Raw genomic sequence first — 23525 nt, 5'->3', positions numbered from 1 at the left:
ACTGCTGCCAGATTGTGTATGTTTGGGGGACCACTGCTGCCAGATTACATGTATTTTGGGTGTTGCGTGTATTTTGGGTGATCCGCTGCCAGGTTTCGCGTATTTTGGGGAACTGCTTCCAGATTATGTGTATGTTGGGGGAACTGCTGCTGCCACATTGTCTATTTTGGGGGAACCACTGCCATATTATCTGTATTCTGGAGCAATTTCTACCAGATTATGTGTCTTTTTGGTGAAATGCTGTCAGATTATATTTATTTTTTGTGGGATACACTACGGCAGAGCTGAAACTTCCCCAGCAGACCTTTTACATCACTGCTAAGGTCACGTATATTTGGCCCCACCCATGACTACGCCCACATTATGATTGGCCACTCCCATTTTGGGCGCACCTTGGGGTGAGTCCACTCACCTCTTTTCTTAGGACTAGACCCCTGCTTTAGGAACAGAAGCTTGTGAACGTGGTTGTCTTTACCTCAACATACAGTGCTTGTCTGTGCAGATCTAATGACCAGTTGCCCTTCTCTCACCATACAGGATCTTGAAAAAGAAAGAAAAATGAAAGGTCCACAAATGGAGGAGATTATACAAAAGGGATCTGAGCTGGAGAGCAAAATTATGGAGATTACTGCAGCTGAAAGTCAGCTGCAAAAGGGTGAGTAGTTCGCTAAAGGTGACCATACACATATAGATTTACAGCAGATTCGACCATCAGATAGATTTGTCAGATGCCTGTCGAGTCTAATCTGACAGAAATCTGATGTGTGCCACCCACTAGGAACAGATTTCCAATATATTTCAGAATGAAATCTATTGAAAATCGATCTAAATGCATTATTGGACCATTAGATCCAATACAACTCTATGGGCCAGACCTAGATCTTCCATCCTGTCAGTTAATGAAGTCGATCGAAATCGGACGCAAATAGATCGGCCAATCGATTGGCAATTGATTTCCAATCTATCGATTCAATCAAAGGCTGAAATCGACCAGTGTATGGGCCCCTTAAGTTTTCTTATTGCTCTTATGCGCTTGCTTCCGTGTGTCATATCTTTATTATTATTATTGTTTATACTATGTATTCTTTTTTCCTATCTGATGCTTATTTTCCATGTTTTAGATCTTGTAGCCCTATTCAATTATCTCCATGGTTTTATACCTCTTTCATAACATAGCAAGAGAAGTACGGTAAACATTAAATTGCACCATCCACATAGGACTTGAGAAAGGGCCTTTGCCCGAAACATTGTGCTTTCTGTGTGCTATATCACAGCTCATGTATGCAATAAAAATGTGTTGAATTATCACAGTCCTATGTGGATGGTGTGATTTACTGTGACTATATAGAGGGGCTTGATGGACCTCTGTGACCGGCAGGTACTACTTCACATTCCAAGAGAAGTAAACATAACATGGAAGAGAAGTATTGTTGCCTCTGAGGTATTTTGGGTGGAATTTGGACTTGTTATAGAGACAAAACTGCTTTCATTCATGGAAAGGGCCCCACAGATTGCCACAGCTGAATTATTGACTTCCCACTATAACTGCCTGGTATAATGGTACTGGAAGAGGAATAATTGTACACAGTTATTCGAAGCAGTTTTTTAAAGGGAAGCTAGTCTGAACAGCAAATTTTGCCCTTTTAGCCCAATCCAAATTAATTAGCCTATGCAGAAATTCAGTTGAAACCGGTCATTCATATTCTTGGGATCGTTGCATACCTCTGTGTTAGCCTTTGTATAAGTAATAATTCATATTACATTTATACATTATACAGTATATGAACTAACCAAATATAAATTAATAGGTTTTCCACTTGCAGTGCATTATGTTGATATCATATCACAAATATCTAAGAAAGATGTACTGTATCAAATTCTAAGTAAATGTGAGGCTTTTTGGCAGCTTTACTTATTATTTCCTGGTGAGTGAGGAAAGCGTTTCAGTAGCTCTGATCCTGGATCCTGTTTCCACCAACCACATGGACATGCTCTGCCATTTTCACTGATAGAGAGGGTGGAGGGAGGACAGCAGAATCAACATGGAGCTCAATGTTCTCATAAAATTAGACTTGATATTGCAGGTTCATATCCACTTTTATAGATCTTCCATGTATCTGAAAAAAATAATTGTGAAATGGTGGAAACCTCCTGTTATATAGGAGCTGTATAGTGGACATAAACGCACCACCAGTGTGAAGCTGACGGCAGGTTTGTCAGAGAAAACCCAGTTCTCGGAGGGGAAAAATTCCTGCACCCAATGGAAATCTATCTGAAAAGGTGAAATCCCTCCCACTCAGTGATGGCGGTGTTAGGATTAATTAAAATGTAGCCTTGGATGCACAGCCTTGTGGGTAATATCATCCCATGCAGTTACATCCTGATTTGCATAATGCTGATATTTAAGGTCAGATATTTCGGCACTTAAACAAATAAGAGTCAGAATTAACATATGAGTACTTATTTCCTTTTGAGGTGCTGAAATCTTGTTAGATAATAAAAAGTTCAGAAAGGTAAGAAGGGAAAAAAATGGTGAAGGTACCAGAGCCATAATATCTGAATTATATGTGGATCAGTTAGCACATGTGACAGGCTTAAATTGATTTTCTATTAAACTACCTGACACGTGCAATTGATTTATCAACCAGTGCATCTAAAACGGATGCATGAGTGGGACATTTCTTCAGCCAGTCAGAATCCTTGTTTTATTCAGGACCTGCAATCTGGTTGGCTACTCTAGGAAACTGCTCCAGTTTTCCATGCACTGGTCCTGACAAGTATATTTTGCTACAGGTTAGTGGGCTGCATAGAAAGCTTCAACAAATGGATGACATTATTTGTATGTTGCATGTGCTTTCTTTTTTTCTGAAAGCTAGCCACGCATGACACATGGTGCCATTTTGGAGAAGTTGTATTGTTCATTGCAGTCACAATCATTCTGGCATTTTATATTATTTAGTAGTCAATCTTTGGTGGTGCTATACACAAGTATAGACATTATACCTGTACACTAGTCACCCCTTGACATTACCATTTATTTCAAAATACATTTTTTTTTCCTTGCGGCATTGATCATTGGGCATCTTGCTATGATTTCCTGTTTGTTTAGCTACAGAGGAGTCCTATCTAAAACTGGTTGATTTTAGAAGGTGTGTGGAAGTGTTAGAATCTCTGTCATTTTTTACAGATGTTTGTGTCCTTATTGGGGATATTTCCCCTTGCTTATCCTTGTCTAAGAGATGCAACAGGTTCTAACCCTTTCACACTTTATCCAGGAAGTTCTGGCTGGACATTGACTTCAGAAGGAATCTTAGGCAACTGTGTTGTGCGTCCATACTAAACATGCCAAGCTTATGCCATGTCTTGTAATGATCTTTTCTTCCACTGTGTATGTAATCCTAACGTGTCTGTGCTGTTCCTGCTTTGCTTTCTTGTCCTGTCCAGGTTCTGTGCTGATGGCCTCCCTGAGCACTTTAGGGAATGTTAATGGATACCATACCTGCCAAGGTGAGCGTGTCAGTGTGCCGCATTGTCTTGATAACTGTTATGTTTTGTGTTTGCCAAAAAATGACCCCTTCATAACATAACCATTTTCTTCTTTACTAGATCTGACTGGCATCCAATGTGATGTCTCTGAGGTTAGCCAGAAGTATGAAGATCTAGGCTTGGTGCTGAAAAACCGAGAAGAGCAGCTGTCTTCCATGCTGGAAAAGATGCAGAAAGTTCAACAAGAAACCAATCAGATGCTGAAATGGTTGACGTCTAAAGAGCAAGTTATAACTGCAGTTAATGTGTCTCCGACTAAGTCTGAGATTGTCAGAGCCCAGGCTGAACAAAACAAGGTAAGAGTCCATTTATCAATCTGGGTGGATTCCCTGGTATATCTCAAAAATGCGTTTCAAATAAATGGCATACAATAATTTCTACTCTTCTCTCACTGCTTCAGTTTCTGCTTCCCATCCCTCAGTTCTCCCACCAGTTGCTATTATGTATCCATGCCCTGGAGGAGCGCATGTGACCAGCCATGTGAGGAGCCATTTTGTTTAACACAATACACACCACAAAGCAAGTGAAAGCCTCTATTCTAACCTGTACTCCTCCTTAGAGGAGCCATTGAACCAGGCTCATTATATTTAATGTTTTTATGCAGTATAGCAGCATCACAACACCATTGCATAGGTAGTGGAGCTTTCCCTAGACACATTGTAGGCATTTATATTCTGTTAATGCCACAGTCACCAACTGTTGTCCTTGGAAAATGATGACCACTGTGTAGAGCACAAACCATTAATTAAGGGAGCTAGCAATTACCATATGGAACTTAAATTCTTTTAAAAATGTTTTAAAAAATTATTGTGCGCTCCTCTAAAATTACTCCCTAATTTGTGGTTTCTAGAAGCTACTCGATGTACCCCTGGATCGCTCTCTGCAAAATGTGTGTGCTACATTCAAATTGTGTGATATATGATAATAAACAGTACAACGCTCTCAGGATACTTTTCCATTCATAAACTAAAAAGCATAGTTCTTGAGCACAAAGTCCTTATATATTTAAAAAAGGGCCATGTCCTTCAATCAATGCTGGTAAGGTGTGCCTCTTCATACATTTCCCATAGAGAAAACAATATACGCTCACCAGATTGCGTAGCTAATCCTTTCAGATCAGCAAAACACGTGTTTGGCCTTGCCAGCTACAATCATCCGCATCCGTTACAGCAGTGTTCCTCAAATATCCAGGCACATAAAGGGGGGAACAAATGGACAGCAATAGCGTAATACGGTTTACACAAATATGCAATTTAGATTGCCACCAGTGCTCCCAGTATCCAACTCAGTCACCAAGTGAACCTCCACCTCACGGATACACAAGCCTCTCACCAGATGCGGGCGCCGACCCGTAACAGACCAGCACAACAGCGTTTTTCTATATCAGCATCGTTGCTTCTTCCAGAGCAATAATCCTAAAGCTCAGACAAGGTTATACATAGCGTAATTCCGTTTTATTTAATAACATCAATAAAAGTAGTGCACTTACAATTCCGGGCAGAGCTCAAGGAGCCGGTGAGACGCTGGAGGATCCTGTGTTTGATTTTATATGCGCATGTTTTATACGGAAATTGTTAGCTTAGGGAATCTTAGCGGGTGCTGCTTTTGGGAGGAGGGGGTTACAGCGTTCAGCCAGAGTAGAGGGATTAAATAAATGAATTCCTGGAATTGGGCTGTAACATAAATGTGATGTATGGCTGACAAATTACTGAAAAAGTTTCAAACCACTGGTATTTTGTTGTACTAACACGAGGGAAAAAGCTAAAGGCCTTCATGGTAAGCTGCAGAGATGTCCACTGGAAGGTTTATTGTTCTGGCTTTAATGCTCTCATGCTACAAGTGTAGGAAACCATTATGTGGCCAAGCATAGCTGCTTTTCTGCTCTGGTGCTTTATCATCTCTAGACTAGTAACTGGCAGAGTATGGACTGAATGATTTGCTTGGCTGCTGGCTGACACTTCTCTTTTGTTTTTAGGAGTTCATATCTGAATTAAACCAAAGTTCTGAGAAAGTGGCAAAACTAAAAGCTGAGCTGAAGGATTTGCTGGAGAAGTATCCCAACTCCCCCGAGGCTGAGAACTGGAGGCAAATGCTGGAAAATCTTAGTAAGTATAAGTAGAATGATAGAAATAAGGAGCACTTATTTATGTGTGTGTGTTTGTAATCTGCTCAGTTTTCTGTACAGACCACACTGATTTGGCAAGCTGTAAGAAAAACAGAGGGTGAAGGTCCTGTGCATGGATACTCCATGTGATCTTGTGGTTGGTTGTGGAGTGCAAAGCACCACAATATAACAAAGGCAGAATAAGCCTGACATTAAGAGGCACAAATGAATAAAACACGGGATGCCTTTCCCTGGTCACATTTAGGATTTATTGATATCAGAAACTAGTTTATTGCTTCTTTGTTCTTTTGAAAGGCTTTGCAGAGGAGAGTATTGATGTCATCTGACCCAATGTTGTACATAGTTATGTTTGAATTTGTTTTGATTTCAATTAATACATTGATAATGCAATGTTCCCACTTACTTGTAGCATTCATAATATGTGAAAACTATGAACATTGACTCAAGATTGTCACTGGAACATTGTATCCCAACAGAAAAGTGGGGATTTAGAATTTATTAATAGGCTACCAAGTTTCTTGCGGTCCATGTGGCCTATTTGTCAACAAATGCATTTGGTGCCCTATAAGACAGTTTCTATTGGCTTGCTAACTTACTCTTTATATCCTTTTGCAACGGCTTTGTTTTTATATGAAAAATAAAGAATTAAAAGATTTTAAAAAAAGAGGCACTGTAGTGACATAGTGAAATGAAATGTAATACATTATTCAGGATACCCACTTTTATGTTAATTATCCGGGTTTCAGCTGCAGAAAGCACTTCTTATTTCTGTATATTGGTATAGAACTCCGTCCTCCTAGTGAAACTTAGCCTATGCTGATCAGCTATGTGTTATTATGGTGTCATTGGGGTTATCTTCACTCTTGTTTTTGTACAGACCAGCAATGGGACAGAGCTAACCAGGTAACCTCGGAGCGACAGCAAAAACTTGAAGAGTCTGCCAACCAACTGGCTGTGTTCCAGACTGCTGCCTCTCAGCTACATCCGTGGCTGACAGAGAAGGAGCTGATGATGAGTGTCTTGGGACCCCTTTCCATTGATCCCAACATGCTGAATGCGCAGAAGCAGCAGGTCCAGGTAAAGGAAATAGATTAGAGATTTACTTAGTGGATAGTAAAGTGTGATATTGTATAAAACTTTATCACTTAGAGAATTGAACACTAAGTAGGCATGAACATGCAGTTGAGTATATTTTATAGTGATTGGATTGGTTCACGTACATCAGGAATGTCAGTGGACTGGGATAGTCTACAACATTCAACTGAATATTATAGATTCTGTATCCACCATATAGCCCACTGTTGAACTGATAAGGGCCATTTAATGCCCTTCTAATTCATTAAACGTGATCAAAGATAGGTCTTATTCTTTCTTGGAATTTGTGTTGTCCTCTCCTCAGTTGCTGAATATCTAGTTAGTGAGAGAGGTTTTCCAGTTCTGATATACAGTGGTTTGCAAAAGTATTCGGCCCCTTGAAGTTTTCCACATTTTGTCATATTACTGCCACAAACATGAATCAATTTTATTGGAATTCCACGTGAAAGACCAATACAAAGTGGTGTACACATGAGAAGTGGAACGAAAATCCAACATAATTCCAAACATTTTTTACAAATAAATAACTGCAAAGTGGGGTATGCGTAATTATTCAGCCCCCTTTGGTCTGACTGCAGTCAGTTGCCCATAGACATTGCATGATGAGTGCTAATGACTAAATAGAGTGCACCTGTGTGCAATCTAATGTCAGTACAAATACAGCTGCTCTGTGACGGCCTCAGAGGTTGTCTAAGAGCATATTGGGAGCAACAACACCATGAAGTCCAAAGAACACACCAGACAGGTCAGGGATAAAGTTATGGATAAATTTAAAGCAGGCTTAGGCTACAAAAAGATTTCCAAAGCCTTGAACATCCCAACGGAGCACTGTTCACGCAAACATTCAGAAATGGAGGGAGAATTGCACAACTGTAAACCTACCAAGACAAGGCCTTCCACCTAAACTCACAGGCTGAACAAGGAGAACGCTGATCAGAAATGCAGTTAAGAGGCCCATTGTGTCTTTCGACGAGCTGCAGACCTCTTGGAGTCTGCAAAAGACTTGAGACTGGGGCGGAGGTTCACCTTCCAGCAGGACAACGACCCTAAACATAAAGCCAGGTCAACAATGGAATGGTTTAAAACAAAACCTATCCATGTGTTAGAATGACCCAGTCAAAGTCCAAATCTAAATCCTATCGAATCTGTGGCAAGATCTGAAAACTGCTGTTCACAAATGCTGTCCATCTAATCTGACTGAGCTGGAACTGTTTTGCAGAGAAGAATGGGCAAGGATTTCAGTCTCTAGATGTGCAAAGCTGGTAGAGACATACCCTAAAAGACTGGCAGCTGTAATTGCAGCAAAAGGTGGGTCGACACCCCACTTTGCAGTTGTTGTTTTTTTAAATGTTTGGAATCGTGTATGATTTTCATTCCACTTCTCACTTGTACACTACTTTGTATTGGTCTTTCACAAGGAATTCCAATAAGGTTGAGTCATGTTTGTGGCAGTAATATGACAAAATGTGGAAAACTTCAAGGGGGGCGAATACTTTTGCAAACCACTGTATAACACAATGGGAATCCATGAGTAATTCTCCCCTATCCATAACATTTGTTAAGTGTCTGTCATACTAATCATTACGCAACTATAAAAGTTACAGTTGCCAGTAATGAATATACATCCAGTGAAGTGCAGCACATTTTCAGAATTCACTCTTGCCTAATTGTTGCATAGTTCATTTTATTGTGTAGTATTACTCATCAACAGTTTGTATTTGACTCTTTATTTAACTCTATTTGGCAGACAAGTCTTGCACTGAGAGATCCTTTGTGCCGTTGTAACAACGCAATCTGCCGTGTCGAACTTTATGCTGATAATTCATGCTGTCTTTTGAGCCCTTATTGTGAAAAGCAGTAACATTTACAAAAGAACAAAACCTGTAACTTAGAGAAATGTGGAGTCTACTGCTTTCATAGATTTGATACATGTACTCATAAACTAATTCAGTGTCTTATGAAATCGCTTCTATAATTTTTGTCTCCATACTGCATCTATAGCCTTCCTAACCATCATGAAGGGCAATATCTATCAGTTATGCAAGTCCTTACTCTACACTGGGAGAACATTAGGCTAATGGACAGGGGATAGATAACAAGTTCAAGATTTTCCTATATGGGAACAGAATTAAGGGGCCATACACTGGTTGATTTCAGCCATTGATCTGGAATCAATCGATCAATTGGAAATTGATTCTATCAAATCTATCGATCGATTTGCGGCCGATTTCGTTCGATTTGATCTTTCTGACCGTGTGGGAACTCTAGGTCGATCTGCTGGCCCATAAAGTTGCATTGGATCTAATGGTCCAATAATGCATTTGGATGAATTTCCAATAGATTTTATTCTGAAATCTATTGGAAATCTGTTTCTAGTGTGTGGCACACATCAGATAGATTCCTGTCAGATTCGACTTGACAGGCATCTGACAGAAATCTGATAGTCTAATCTGCTGCAAATCTATAGGAGTATGGCCACCTTAAGATTACATTTTGATTGATTCAAGTACAGGAGGGTACTTTCTTAAAAAATACAAAAAACAAACAAACTTGAGGGCACTTTTTTCACTTAAATTTGAACCTTTGAATACAAAATATGTCTATGTGATTCCAGGAAAGATTTTTGTAGGCTTTAAGCCTATAGATAAAATTGTTTATCTCGTCAGCTTATTTTCACTTCAGGTTTGTGTTTAAGCTTGTGTTTATAATGGCAGTCTGGCCAATAGTGCAGTATACATCCATTATGGACTTTATCTCTATTTAAAAATACAGTATTGTCACTGCCATTATCAACAGTAAGAAGTGCCTTATTAATAGCTGGTATTCCACTGTACTTAGTGTTTGTTGACATGCCATAAGATCTTTACACAGGGAATCAAGAGACAGAAGGAAAAACTTTAGAAGCAGTGGCAGCAGAGACCAGCACATACTGTGTTTAGTTTATCATCTATACAAGCAGACTGTAACCGCTTATATTGTACATATAGTACTGTGCTATATGTGACAATATCTTGAGGGCTAGTACAAGTATATTGCATTATGGATCAGGGGCAGCTAAAACTTGTGTTCACCATTTAACAAGTTTTAGGAAGATGTCTTATATTGCTATTGAATAATAACATCTTTGCTTATTTTGGCATGCCATAAAACGCATAGCTATTAGTTATGGCATAGCAGCACTGTATGTGATTGATAAATGACAGGAAGCATAAACATAGTGCATTTGTTAAATCCTCGCAAGATTAGCACTCTATTATCTGCATTGTTGATAGAATTGTTAAGCTATAACCACACAGCTGTTATCCTCTTGGTAATGCGGGCGCCTGACTCATGTGTTCTGCACTGTTGTAACTTTACTTTGTGTATTCTGATCTGTCGCTTTATACAAACACTGCATTGTTATTTCTGTTTCAGTTTATGCTAAAGGAATTTGAAGCACGGAAAGCGCAGTATGAAGATCTAAAGCATGCAGCCTATGGTATTCTAACAGGACCTGGTGATGAATCTCCATCGACCAACCAGGTGGAGGAGGAGTTCCATGAAATCAGTCAGAAATGGACAGAGTTGACCAATCGCCTAAATTCCAGAGCTGTACACATTGACCAGGCTGCTGTCAAGAGTGCCCAGTACCAAGAGGTCCTTCAAGGCCTAACAGACAAGATAAAGGAGGCAGGCAAGAAGCTGGGTGCACAACCAGCAGTCAGCACTCAGCCTGATGCCGTAAAGCAGCAGCTGCAGGAAACAAGTGGAATTCGCTCAGATCTTGAAGGACTGGCTCAGGAGATTGCAGATGCACAGATTCTATGCAATGACTTGTCTGCACTTGTAGCCGAACCATATCTCAAAGATGAACTTCAAAAAAGACTGGACACTGTGGCCTTTCCACTTAAAGGAATGGAAGATTTAGCAGGTTAATAATATAAAATTGTTTATAAATACATTAGTTTTAGTGTAGGTGAACATGGAATGTTCATGAAATCTAAGTGATGATGACTCCCGCTGAAATGCGATATTTTACAGGATACATTTCTCATACGTAGGTTTTGATTCAGTAAACTCTTCTGAGTTTTCTTATAGGATATGTTTTTCAGCCCCACCAGCAAGCAAAATAAATTCTCAAAATAAGATGTCCTGAATAAACTGTGTTCAACTGTGAATGGAGTGAGAATACAATGTGAGCTACAAATTCTTCCCTCCCCTTGCCTCCCAATAAGCAGCTCCCTTTAGCCAACTGCTACTAGACTAGTGGAACTACAATCTGGCGTAGCATAGAAAATTGCAGCCCCTTATTACCATATAGTTGTCCTAACTACTTTTATCCCACAGTAATTTGAGGTGTGCTATTATGTGGCATGTGTAGGAGCAGCCACTGCATTTATACCTAAAATCCTATTCAGCTAGTATTGAGTAGAAATCAGTAAAGCCTCATACATATGTACGAGGACTGAGTTTGCTTTAAATGAACGTGGCAGATTTGTAGTAGGGGAAGTTTTCATTGTGATTCCACATTAAGCTTGATATTACTTTTCTCATCATATGTTTTGCAGATATGATAACATGCCTTTCCATGCTCCTTTTGGGGCAGGGCTCTTCACGTGTAAAGAAACTTTTTTTCTTTCTCTTATAAAGTCTTTTTAGAAGAATACACATGTATGATTAGGGCAACAGATCCCTAGGGAAACACATTGGGCTCAAGTGGTTTACAGAGACTAGCAGCGCATCTGTTGCTGTATAGAGGGATGATGGCAATACATGGTAATGTACAGACTAGAGGCTAATGAGGTGTCTTTTGCTATGGAAAGGGAAGGAGGGATGATGTGCAGTGCCTTTTCCTGGGTGGAGTGAGGAGAGCAATGTACTTGAGTGTTGGTCAGGCTTCTTTGTCACAAACTGTAGTGTGATATCTTAAAGTGGCATGAGTGGTCCCCAGTACACACTCTAGAGTCTCATCCGAGGTGGTCCTTATTGACCACTTCGGCAAAGTGTACCTAGCTTTAGGGGAGGAAAATAATATTGTTAGACTGTGAAGAAGCCTTCTTGACACACTTTATAGGCAAGTGTCCACACCTCAGTTTAGACACGCTAAGCTAAAATCTCCTGGATAATCAGCTTGGCTTTAGGTGTGTGTGTGTGTGTGTGTGTTTACACGTGTGTATGTGTGTGTTTACACGTGTGTGTGTGTGTGTGTGTGTTTACACGTGTGTGTGTGTGTGTGTGTGTGTTTACACATGTGTATGTGTGTGTTTACACGTGTGTGTGTTTACACATGTGTATGTGTGTGTTTACACGTGTGTGTGTGTGTGTGTGTGTTTACACGTGTGTGTGTGTGTGTGTTTACACGTGTGTGTGTGTGTGTGTGTTTAAACGTGTGTGTGTGTGTGTTTAAACGTGTGTGTGTTTACACGTGTGTGTGTTTACACGTGTGTGTGTGTTTACACGTGTGTGTGTGTGTGTGTGTTTACACGTGTGTGTGTGTTTACACGTGTGTGTGTTTACACGTGTGTGTGTGTGTGTGTGTGTGTGTGTTTACACGTGTGTGTGTGTGTGTGTGTGTGTGTGTGTGTGTGTGTGTGTGTGTGTGTGTTTACACGTGTGTGTGTGTGTTTACACGTGTGTGTGTGTGTGTGTTTACACGTGTGTTTACACGTGTGTGTGTTTACACGTGTGTGTGTGTTTACACGTGTGTGTGTTTACACGTGTGTGTGTGTGTGTTTACACGTGTGTGTGTGTGTGTGTGTGTTTACACGTGTGTGTGTGTGTGTGTGTGTGTGTGTCTGTCTGTCTGTGATTACACGTGTGTGTGTGTACGTGTGTGTTTGTGTGAAAAAAGGGACAGGGTTCCTTTAAGTATTTACAAATATTTTTAAAGAAAATTGTATATGTTTAGGAATAGATGGCACCTTAATTTAATAAAAGACAATTTAAAATTCCTACATTAATCTTGAGCATTCTATTTTGCAGCGGATCGTGTTAATAGGCTTCAGACAGCACTTGCCAGTTCCCAGCAGTTCCAGCAGATGTTTGATGAATTGAGAAACTGGTTGGATGAAAAAGTAATGCAGCAGTCAAAGTGCCCTCCTGTGTCATCCAAACTGGAGAAATTACAGACTCTCCTTCAGGAACAGGAGGAATTCCAGAAGAGTCTGAACCAGAATAGTGGATCTTATGAAATGATTGTTGCTGAAGGTGAGTCTCTGCTCCTGACCTCACAGCCTGGAGAAGAGAAAACTGCACTACAAAATCAGCTGGCAAGTCTGAAAACTAACTGGGAAGAACTAGGAAAGAAGACATTAGAAAGGCATAACAAATTGAAAGATTGTTTGAATAAAGCTCAAAAGTTTGGAAGACATGTTGAAGATTTGGTCCCTTGGCTGACAGACTGTGAGACTCAAATGAAAGGAATGGATGTTACTCTTGACACCGTCCAGCTTGAGTCTCAGCTTCTCAGGGCAAAAGTTCTTCAAAGTGAAATTGACAAGAAGCGTTCTCTGGTAGAAATGATGAACAGCACAGCTGACCTTCTGATTGAAGCAGCTGAAGTTGATGACCATGAAATTCTAGAAGAAAGGGCCAGACTAAATCAAAAAATGGACAGTATCACAGAAGAGCTCCATGCCAAAACAGACTCCATTGAAGAAATGTCCTCAAGACTAAAGGAGCTTAATGATAGTTTTAAAACTATTGACAAGAAACTAGAAGGAGCTAAGCATCATCTGGAGATCTATGCAGCCCTTGGTCCTCAGGCATGCAGCAGTAAGAATTTAGAAAACATGAGATCTCAGCAGGACATGCTACAGAACTTAGAGACACATGTTAATTACTTGAAAAATCTAATTCAGGGATTGACAGAAGATGCCCCAGCAGGCTCTGATGTTTCCAATCTCCAGCATAAAGCAGAAGATGTGCAGCATAACTTTGAGACTGTGAAACAGGAGGTAAATGAATGTTGTTCTAGTATGGAGCAGAAGCTTCAAGGAATTGGTCAATTTCATACTCATGTTAGAGAAATCTTCTCTAATTTAACTGATTTAGATGATGAACTTGACAACATGGGTCCAGTGGGGCGGGATATAGACAGTCTGAAGTCTCAAACTGAAGTTGTCCAAAAGTTTTTGGAGACGCTCCAAGCCTTAAAATCAGACGTTGAATTTTCAGAAAAGAAATGCAGAGATATGCTGGAGAACGAAGGAGGCCCTGACCTCATTGGATTATTGCGAGAGCTTGGAACATTAAATAAGCAATGTGCTAAGCTTACTGAACGTGGAAAGAATAGACAGGAACAGTTGGAAGCTACTCTGGGGAAAATAGAAGATTTTAACACGAAACTGAAAGGCCTGACATACCAGATAATCGCAGCAGAGGGCAGCAGTGCTTTAAGGGAAGTCGTTGGATCCGAAGTTGAAACTGTCAAGCAGCAGTTACAAGATTTTAAGGTATGATTTATTTTTAAATGATCAAGTATTGTAAGAAATGTATGTTTTTCTTGGTCACAGAAAATGCAAGTTTACAATTTTTGCTAGCTTCGCATTAGAGAAATGTACAAGCAATTCAGATTGCTTAGAATGAAAAGTCAGCTCCTAACCAATGCAATCTGCTTTGAATATGTTCTACGTATTTAAGTCCGATCATACTTATACCATAAAGAAGTAAATAGTGGGACCTACTATGTCAACTATCACAATTCAAATAGCAGGTCAAACTGTACCGAGAATCCCTCGATTACACTGCAAAACTCCAGCCCAAATATTTGAGGAGAACCACTTCTCTGAATCACCATAGAGTATTACATATCAGTGAATCTCGTATATCAAACCTTGGTGATTTTCTATACAGTACCAAATCTCTGAATCTTTGTAAATCATGCTCAGCGTCATAGTTATATGGGACACAATGCCTTCAGACCAATTCAGAGGCGTATCTAGGGGGGTGCAGGCTCATGCCATGGGGCACCACAGCACAATGGCACACACAGCCTGCTCCTGTGCTGCACCGCCATACCTGCCCCCATGCCTCCCTATCACTCAGACCTCAAATCACATGAATTCTGTTATCTGAGGAACATGGCTACTTATGTGTGTAGGGCGCACTTGGCTTAGTGATCTAAAAGAGCACAGAGAGGAAATAAGAAGAGATATTTGCCAAAAAGTAACTTCAGCAATATCCAGAGCCAAAAAACACAGGCAAACAAAACATATACACAAGATAGGATGCTAGGAACAAAATTCAGGATTTTTAGCTACACAGAGTTTATCTTCCGCACAGTTTTTGAGAACTGTAATTCCTTGGACATCACATGGTGTGTGTAGATTTGTCTGGAGATAGGCTTTAAAGCATAACTTAAGTGAATTTTAAATGCATGCATTAAATAAGCCCTGGAGAGCTTATGAAAAGCATTCTTGAATCATTTTACTTTTATCCCCAAATGCAGCCTTGTTTTGCCAGGAGCTCACTGTGAAATTCTGCATCTAACCAGAATGAGGGAAGGAAATTAATCTGGAAGCTGAATGTTGCTCTTCCCATCTCTGCCCTACATTGGCATGGCCCAAGCCCACCTTTCTCAAGGAAATCAGTCCGGGAGTGGTGCCACTGTGTGGATGGAGGTGGGGGGAGCAAGTAAATCTGAACTTCCTATCTGAAGTCGGCTCAGATGCTGATTTCATGGTGGTGTCTTTTGGCAAAATGGGTTTTAAAGTAAGGTGATTCAGGAGAACTTTTCATATGTTTTCCAGGACATATTTAATTTAGGCATTTAAAATTACCTACAGGCTTATTTAAAGGAGTTCTGTTGACGTTTTAAAAAACAAAAACTGCCACTTACCTGGGGCTTCTATCGGCCCCCTGCAGCTGGAATGTACCGCGCCGTCCTTTTCCGATGCGGCGTTCCCTGCCGTAATTATTCGTCTAACTAGACGAATCGAAGTGCAGCGGAGCTCGCTCCCACGCACGTCATTAGGAGCTTACTGCGCAGTACAGGAAAACTTCGTAGTGCGCCTGCGCAGTAAGCTCCCGCTGATGCGTGCGGGAGCAGGCACGCCACGGCCGCACAGCCGCACTTCTATTCAGTTAGACGAATTACACCGATGCCGGCGGCGGGGATCGGCGCATCGGAAGAGGACATTCTAGCTGCAGGGAACCGATAGAAGCCCCAGGTAAGTGACAGTTTTTGTTTTTTAAAACGTCAACAGATCCCCTTTAAAAATGTAAAAGGAGAATGCCTCATATGCCTTGCTAAATACATTTTACATAAACGGACACATTTACATAGACAGTGGCGTAGCAATAGGGGGTGCCGAGGTTGCGACCGCATCGAGGCCCGTGGGCCAGAGGGCCCCCGAGAGGGGCCCTCCCTCAAGCACAATATTGGCTCTCTTTTGGTCCTGTGCTGGTAATAATCACTTCTATAGATGCTTTAAATAGTAGTTATTATTAATAAACTGTTTCCCATTCCCAACTTGCACTTCTGACACTGTGGAAATCCTTGGTAGGTTTTGGTTTGCCGTATCAATTGTTATGTATATAGTGCTTGGGGGGTGGGGGGAGGCCATGTAAAACTCGCACTGGGGCCCATAGATCCTTAACGACGCCACTGTATATAGAGCTTTTCTTAGTGGCTGAAGAACACCACTTCACACTTTTTCTGTCCCATTCAGTACATATACTAGGGATTGAAATAACAATAGAGATGTTACTACATAAATTATAATGGGGCAATAAGTGATATATTAACCAAACTCAGGTTAACTTTATTAAATTATAAAATACAATGTGAAAAGTGGAAAGGAGTTATCTGGCTGCATCAGTAATGCCTTTTCTATTCTTTCCTGCAGGGAAAGGCAGGGGTCACATTTGCTTAAAATTGTGTGTGTTTTCTGCAACTCAAAAACGCACATAATGCTTCTCAATGCACAATGTGAGCAATGTGCGTTTTTCTGCAGTGGGGAAAAAAGGCTGCATTGCTGCCTTTTTTTCCCACAACGCATGTGATTCCCTTTTGCCGAGAGTCAGCTGCTCACAGCGGGCTGTTGGCCAAGAATTTAGATTTCTCCGCAGGAAAACACTGCAGTTTTTCCTTACCCTCTAGTTTGACCCTTCCCTTACCCCTTCCCTTACACATTAGGCACAGGACAATATAAAGCAGACCTAAACTCAAAACTTCTTCTCTGCTCTAAAAGATAATCACCATAAAAACCCGTTAAAGAAAAACATTTTTTAGCTGCAACTTATAGAAATCTTACAATAAAACTGCAGTGTTTACTTCCGGGAATTCCTAGGAGCACAGAAAGAGTTAACCTTCTGTGTTTACATTTTAGTACAAAACAAGGGCACAGCTGACAGCCCTGATTTACACTTGCTGATTACTTACAGATAAGGGGGAATTGGGCTGTTCTCTGTAAACACAAACACACAGGGTGAATTTCTGAGCATCCAACTTTCTTTGTCTGCTGTGCAAGGGTTTAGGTCCGCTTTATGATCGGATTGCATTTCTGGTTCTTAATGCCTTAAATAGCTTTCAAGGGAACTGGTGTCGATCTTGATACAGTGTCAACTAAATTTATGGCGAATATCACTTCACTACAGTGCTTCTTTAAAGTGTTTTTGAGGTAATGCAAGCTTCCAAGATCAAATATTTGTATATCAGATTTGCATTACATACAACTAGTTCGATAATGGTGAACTAAATAGTCGGGATATATAGAGCATACAAATGTAAATAGTCGGGATGTATAGAGCTTACAAATGTATGAGGTACACGGTACAGCCTTGCTAGCCTCCCAGCAGTGCTCATTTTGAAAAACAAGTCTGGGGGGAGTAAAATCAGGTCATTCTGCTGCCAGCACTTTCTGATATAAGAATATAGACACTGAAGCAACTGCAGCCATCCCCTCCTATTGGTTGTATGGCCAGATGACTTTGGAACGCAGGCTGGTTTATAGTCGTAGTTGAGAATGGATTGTGGTCACACCCTGTAAAGCGCAGTGCCCACTTTGCTCCAAAAGGGTGATTTTAAAGGGGCAGTATGGTGAAAATTATGCTGTTCCATTATTACCACATCAGTTATTTAATATGGACAGCATGAATTTCACCATAGACCTTGTGTTAAAAAAAAAAAAAAAAAGCCCCTAAGACCACTCTACTCTCCTACACAGCTGCGTCATTACATCAGCTCTTGCGATGGACTGCTCTCTGCTAAACTGCTAGCAGACACTCAACACAGCTGATTTATAATGTGGCGGCTCACACACCTGCTGATTTTTTACATGTAACTAGCTAAGTAAATAAACAGGCTGCTAAGTAAGTAACTCATTATCACCTTGTTTATTTTACTTAGCGAGTTACATAGGAAATGCAACAGCAGTGCTCTGTAGTGTGTGAGCCACCACATTATAAATCAGCTGTGTAGAGTGTCTGCTAGCAGTTTAGCAGAGAGCAGTCTATCACAAGAGCTGATGTAATGGCGCAGCTCAGCAGTGTAGGGTAGGAGAGTGGTCTTAGGAGCTTTTTTTTTTGCTTTTTTTTTTAAACACAAGGTCTATGGCGAAATGTATGCTGTCCATATTAAATAACTGATGTGTGGATAATGGAACAGCATTACTTTCGCCATAGTGCCCCTTTTAAAGACAGGTGAGCAACAGATAGGGTTTGACTTCATAGCTCCTCCTATACATGAAAACATAAGCTAGGGGAGGGTGTCATGACTGTAGGAAGTATGACAGCAGAAAAACCTGTTACAGCGGACTGAAGAGAGAGTGATAATCTTGTATACTGTATTATGCATGACACAAATTGACTTAAAAACGGACTTGTCACCTACATTTCAAGTTGACACATATGAATTGTTTTCATATCACCATGTATGCTACCAATTCTCCTAATCAAGAACTTTGTTTGAACAGCAAAACAAAAAAAAAATCAGGCTTTGCTTCACAGTAGCGTTGTGGGAAGTGATATCCTCAGTAACATGTAATAAGTGCATGCATAGGAGAGAACATAAGCACATGCACAGTTCACATCTGCTGGAGAAGGCCACTAACCCAAGCCTGAAGTTAGGTTCACACTACAAATAAAAATTAACAGTTTTCCAGAACAGAGATGAACAGATAAGAAGACATGTCAATTGATTCTGTTATCTGTAGGATTTATTCAGACTTCTCCATTTTCAACACATCCATTGTCTCTGTTCCATCTTGCATATTGTCCAGACACCCCATATGCTAGATATGCCGATGGACACAATGAAACCGTGTGAGCGAATGTCATCCGTTTTCACAAAAGCTTTCAATGGAAAGCAGACATAAGAAAATTGTACAAAAAAATAAAATCCACCACTGATGCTTTCTCCCCTGCTGCCTGTTATCAAAGTGCATGCTGCATCAGACTCCAGTGGATATAAAACGTATCTTGACACAGCGGACCTGCCCTTCACATATATCTGATCCGCTGTGACCATACATGTCTCTAGTCCAGTATCTTGTGGACTTGGCCTAAGATGAAAAGCTTGTATGTTTTTCTAAATAATGGAGAAGTTACAAACATAATCAGTTTGTTTGTTTTTTTGCATAGGCCATCAATGGGTGTTTTATAAAAATTTTCCTCTTGTTGGATGTTAACAAATGTGGTATATAAGTTCACTTAATACAATATACATCTGCTTTAACTGAATGCCAAAAGTTGTACCCTTAAAAAGAAGGTTGAGATCAAACTATTTTTTTAGATACGAATATCGTGAGGAAAGGTTTTAAGGTGGCCACTAACGGTCCAATTTCTAGCGAAAAATCATTCGAGCGATCAAAAATTCTGATCGAAAGAAAAATCGTTCACTACACCATCAATGAAGCAATCTTTGCTTCCTTTCTATCACAACCAACAAGAAAATTCAAATTTTGGTTTGACGAAAAGCCAATCGGACGACTATTTTTATAATTGTTTGTAATTGATTGTGCCCATCAACTGAGATTGTTTACAACCAATCCGATCAGAATTTCTGATCGCTTGAACGATTTTTTGCTAGAAATTGGACTGTTAGTGGCCACCTTTAGTCTTCCCAGCATCTCTTCTGGGAAGAAGATATCCCCTCACTCCTTGTGATGGTTAAAGATTAGACGAAATTAATTTAAACTGGGAATTGTGTAGTTGTCATTGGAACAGTGGGGCCCTTGTTAGGGTACAAACTGCTGAAGGTGCAATGTTCACCTATGTTGGATGAGGTTTTCTTGTAACGTACTGTTGTCTCTTGGACAGAAGATGAGCAGAAACACACAGTCAGGGATAAACATCTGAAAAAGGCCCCTCAGTTTTGTCCATCAATAAAATGTGCACCCAATGTCCCTTGAAACACTATTTAATTTGCTAAAATTCAAGACAATAAATCATATCAACAGCATAATTGTTTTATTCAGCAGAGTGGCTGCTGTGTTGCTGTAGATTCACTGCTGTTCTGTATCACCTACTCATCAAGTACCGTATTCTCTGTATGCCCTGCAGCATTTTGCGGCTTTCCTGATGGCAGTAAACTGTATATGGTAGCCAGATGCATACATATAAACTACAGATGTAGCACAGAAGTTTCAACATGTTCCTTCTCTAAGGTTTTTCTTTTTAAAGTGAAATTAAAAAAACCCCAAAAACATGAAATTTGTGAAAATAAAACTCTTACCGGTAATACAGAATCACACATTAGACACAATTATATCAAGATCTGATCTCTTAGCTTGCACACAATACACCTGCAAGGTATCCACTTGACCAGAAAGTGACGAAATATTGATATAACCTACACAGAAGAAAATATAAAGCATTGTAATTGATTTATCCTTAAAGTGTACCTGAGATGGGGATTTAAAAAGAAAATATACATACCTGGGGTTTCCTCCAGCTCCCTCCAGCCTTATCGCTCCCTTGCAGCAGTTCTCCTTGTTGGTGCCGGTAAGTCTTTCAGTCGGCGCAGGAACAGTCTGGCCGCGCGCGCTCCCCTGCCACGCTCCCGGCGAGGGGAGTGGGCATGGCATGCATGCGCAGTTGGCCCCTGGACCGAAGGACATTCCGGGGCCAATTATAGAAGAACGAAGAGGCGGAAGACGGCGGCGAGGGATAGATAAGCCTGGAGGGAGCTGGAGGAAATCCCAGGTATGTATATTTTCTTTTTAAATCTCCATCTCAGGTTCTCTTTAATGTATACCTGACCCGAGGCAAAGGCTAGTGAATGTGGTGCGGCAGAGGATGGAATGGGAGGGTGATAAAAGAGAACACTGCAGCAAGCCTGCCTCTCCTGTCTGAAAAGATGACTTCAGACAGAAGTCACCTTTTTCATGGAGTGATTACAGGGACCAGGGTGAATGGGAGGAACATTTCAGTTCACAGATCCAGCATGAACATGGACCAGATGGGACGACATTGTGGGCAACACACATCCTGGATGAACAGCAGCTTCCACAGTTGTAGCAGTATTTAGACAAAATGTATGCGACATGCAATTAGCTGAAGTCTAATGCTCTGACCAGTCGCTGTCCCTCTGACCTGTAGTGATCCCTTTGTTATGCCTCCACTCACCTCTTTGTAGAACAGTACATGGAGCTCAGCTGTGCCAAGCATGCCTGGACTGTCACTAGCTGCCAGCAGACAGTCTGCCAAATGATTTCAGCCAGAAAACTCAAGTGTCTGTGTAGGATGTAACGGACTCACTTCTGGCCAGCTAAACACGTGTCTGTTCAAGACTTTACTGACTTTTGGCATTCTACTGTAGTGTCTATACATGGTTTTACTATCTAACTGGATTTAAGAAACAAAAACTGTGATGGTCTTTGATGATTACAATCACTTACAACATTGAGGGAACAATCTTGAATAACAGTGAAAAAAACGTGCAAAATTATAATCGCTCAAAAACAAAGGAATAAATACATGTATTTGATTGAACAATACTCTAAAGGTAATGTTCATAGAAAATTAGCCATTATGCTTATAATATAGATGGTGTGATGGTTAAGGGCTCGGGTTCTGCCTCTGATGCAGGAGACCAGGGTTCGAATCTCTGCTCTGCCTGTTCAGTAAGCCAGCACCTATTCAGTAGGAGACCTTAGGCAAGTCTCCCTAACACTGCTACTGCCTATAGAGCGCGTCCTAGTGGCTGCAGCTCTGGTGCTTTGAGTCCGCCAGGAGAAAAGCGCGACATAAATGTTATTTGTCTTGTCTAATACTGAAGAAAAAAAATCCATCCTCTCTATTACTGTTAAACACCCTAGCTCTCCCATTTATAGCAATGCACATTCACTATAGAGAAGGACTCTCTGAATCCTTAAATATAGGTGCATGGGTTTTGTGCATATTGTGTAGAATGTAGCATAATCTGAAATGCACAATGTTTTGGGTGTTGCATACAAAACATTTATTTATTATAACTACCTGGCTAGCTGAATTCACAATACTGACTCCATGTGCCATTGTCAGATTATTTTTGGCTAGCCTGGGAGAAGCTGCAAGGGGCACTAACTACTCTTTCCCTCTGAATGCAGAGTTGACCCTGCTTACCTTATCTGTACTGCTGGTGAGATCAACTCTTTGGCTAGCGATGTAGGTATTGCTCCAGAGTCTCATTAGTTCATGGCTAATTCTTCCCTGCTCCTTGTGTAATAAAGCATTCATCTTCCCACACCCTTCTTGGTGTTTTAATAAAATTATTTTTAAAAAAAGTGCAGTGAGAAATGGATCTAATTGCAGATAGGACAGAAGTGTTTGTCACTTTTACAAACCTATTGTATATTCCTGCGTATAAGACTTTTTTTTTTTTTAACCCTTGAAAATCTTCTGAAAAGTCAGGGGTTGTCTTATACGCCGGGTGTCATTGATGCCGGGTGATACGCTCTGTCCTGTTACTGACTCACTGATAAGGACTGTTGGGAAGCGGCGCAGGCGCACATGTGCGAGATCTGAGAGGCAGAGAAGGAATTAAATAGGATACAAGGGCGGTCAGAAGGGTGAAAGAGGTGGGTTTTGTGGGCACAGCGCAATCTATTCTTCCATACCGCTCTGATAATCAGGTAGACAAGGAGAGCTGACCAATCCACTTAGGGAGAGTTGACTAATCCAACCAGTCAATTGACTATATACTGTTATATACTGGGTAACGCATACAGTACAGCACCAGTATCTGTTCATACATAGCACCAGTATATGATGTTTTTTTAATTTTAATTTGGTGTGCATTGGAAGAGGGGTAGTCTTATACGGCAAGTATATACCAAACTCTGTTTTAACTGGAAAAGTTTTCGTCTTATGCGCGGGAATATATATGGTACTGTGGAGGGTATGGAAAGGGTTATATGCTTTATTATGGACTTGGCAGGAGAGGTTTGGAGGTGGTAGGGGGCAGGTGATCACCTTTGGTGAAGAAACCCCTACTCTGCTGACAGCTCCAAACCTGGATTGCAGATCGCTGAGTCATGTGACTGACTTTTCTCTGGAATGGCAGCATCATATATTGAAATTTTACCAATTTTTTTTTTCTAATGCAACTTCCATAAAAGGGGTTCTAGAGTAAGGCTGCAGAGTAGACGTAATGTGAGCTCCCCTTATTATCTGCAGAAGGCAGCAATGCCATCATTTCAATAGTGGAGATTCTGCCTTCCCTCCACTGAGTATGCCTAGCTTATCTGCACTCAACATTACCCTCACCATTGTATGGCACCAGGAGAATTGTCCTTTATTATAAATTATTCTTTTATCCCTGCACTGCATGCTCTTTTATGGATGAATTGTGTAATGG

At 40.7% G+C, this 23525-nt stretch overlaps 1 protein-coding gene across 22 annotated transcripts in view; it reads left to right on the top strand.

The window, feature by feature from the left end:
• MACF1 (microtubule actin crosslinking factor 1) overlaps positions 1–23525 on the top strand; it is a 449681-nt gene that overhangs the window by 296888 nt on the left and 129268 nt on the right. For all 22 annotated transcript variants that reach the window (XM_068268830.1, XM_068268828.1, XM_068268833.1 and 19 more), the window contains 7 exons: positions 538–655; positions 3445–3507; positions 3607–3842; positions 5522–5651; positions 6549–6748; positions 10181–10676; positions 12728–14199. In XM_068268830.1, the coding sequence (XP_068124931.1) occupies positions 538–655; positions 3445–3507; positions 3607–3842; positions 5522–5651; positions 6549–6748; positions 10181–10676; positions 12728–14199 (2715 nt within the window). The remainder of the gene's footprint in view (positions 1–537; positions 656–3444; positions 3508–3606; positions 3843–5521; positions 5652–6548; positions 6749–10180; positions 10677–12727; positions 14200–23525) is intronic.

Source organism: Hyperolius riggenbachi, chromosome 2 (assembly GCF_040937935.1).
Source record: "Hyperolius riggenbachi isolate aHypRig1 chromosome 2, aHypRig1.pri, whole genome shotgun sequence".
Classification (NCBI taxonomy): Eukaryota; Metazoa; Chordata; class Amphibia; order Anura; family Hyperoliidae; genus Hyperolius; species Hyperolius riggenbachi.
Note: the sequence above shows the minus strand (reverse complement) of the source record. Positions and strands in the feature narration are given on the sequence as shown.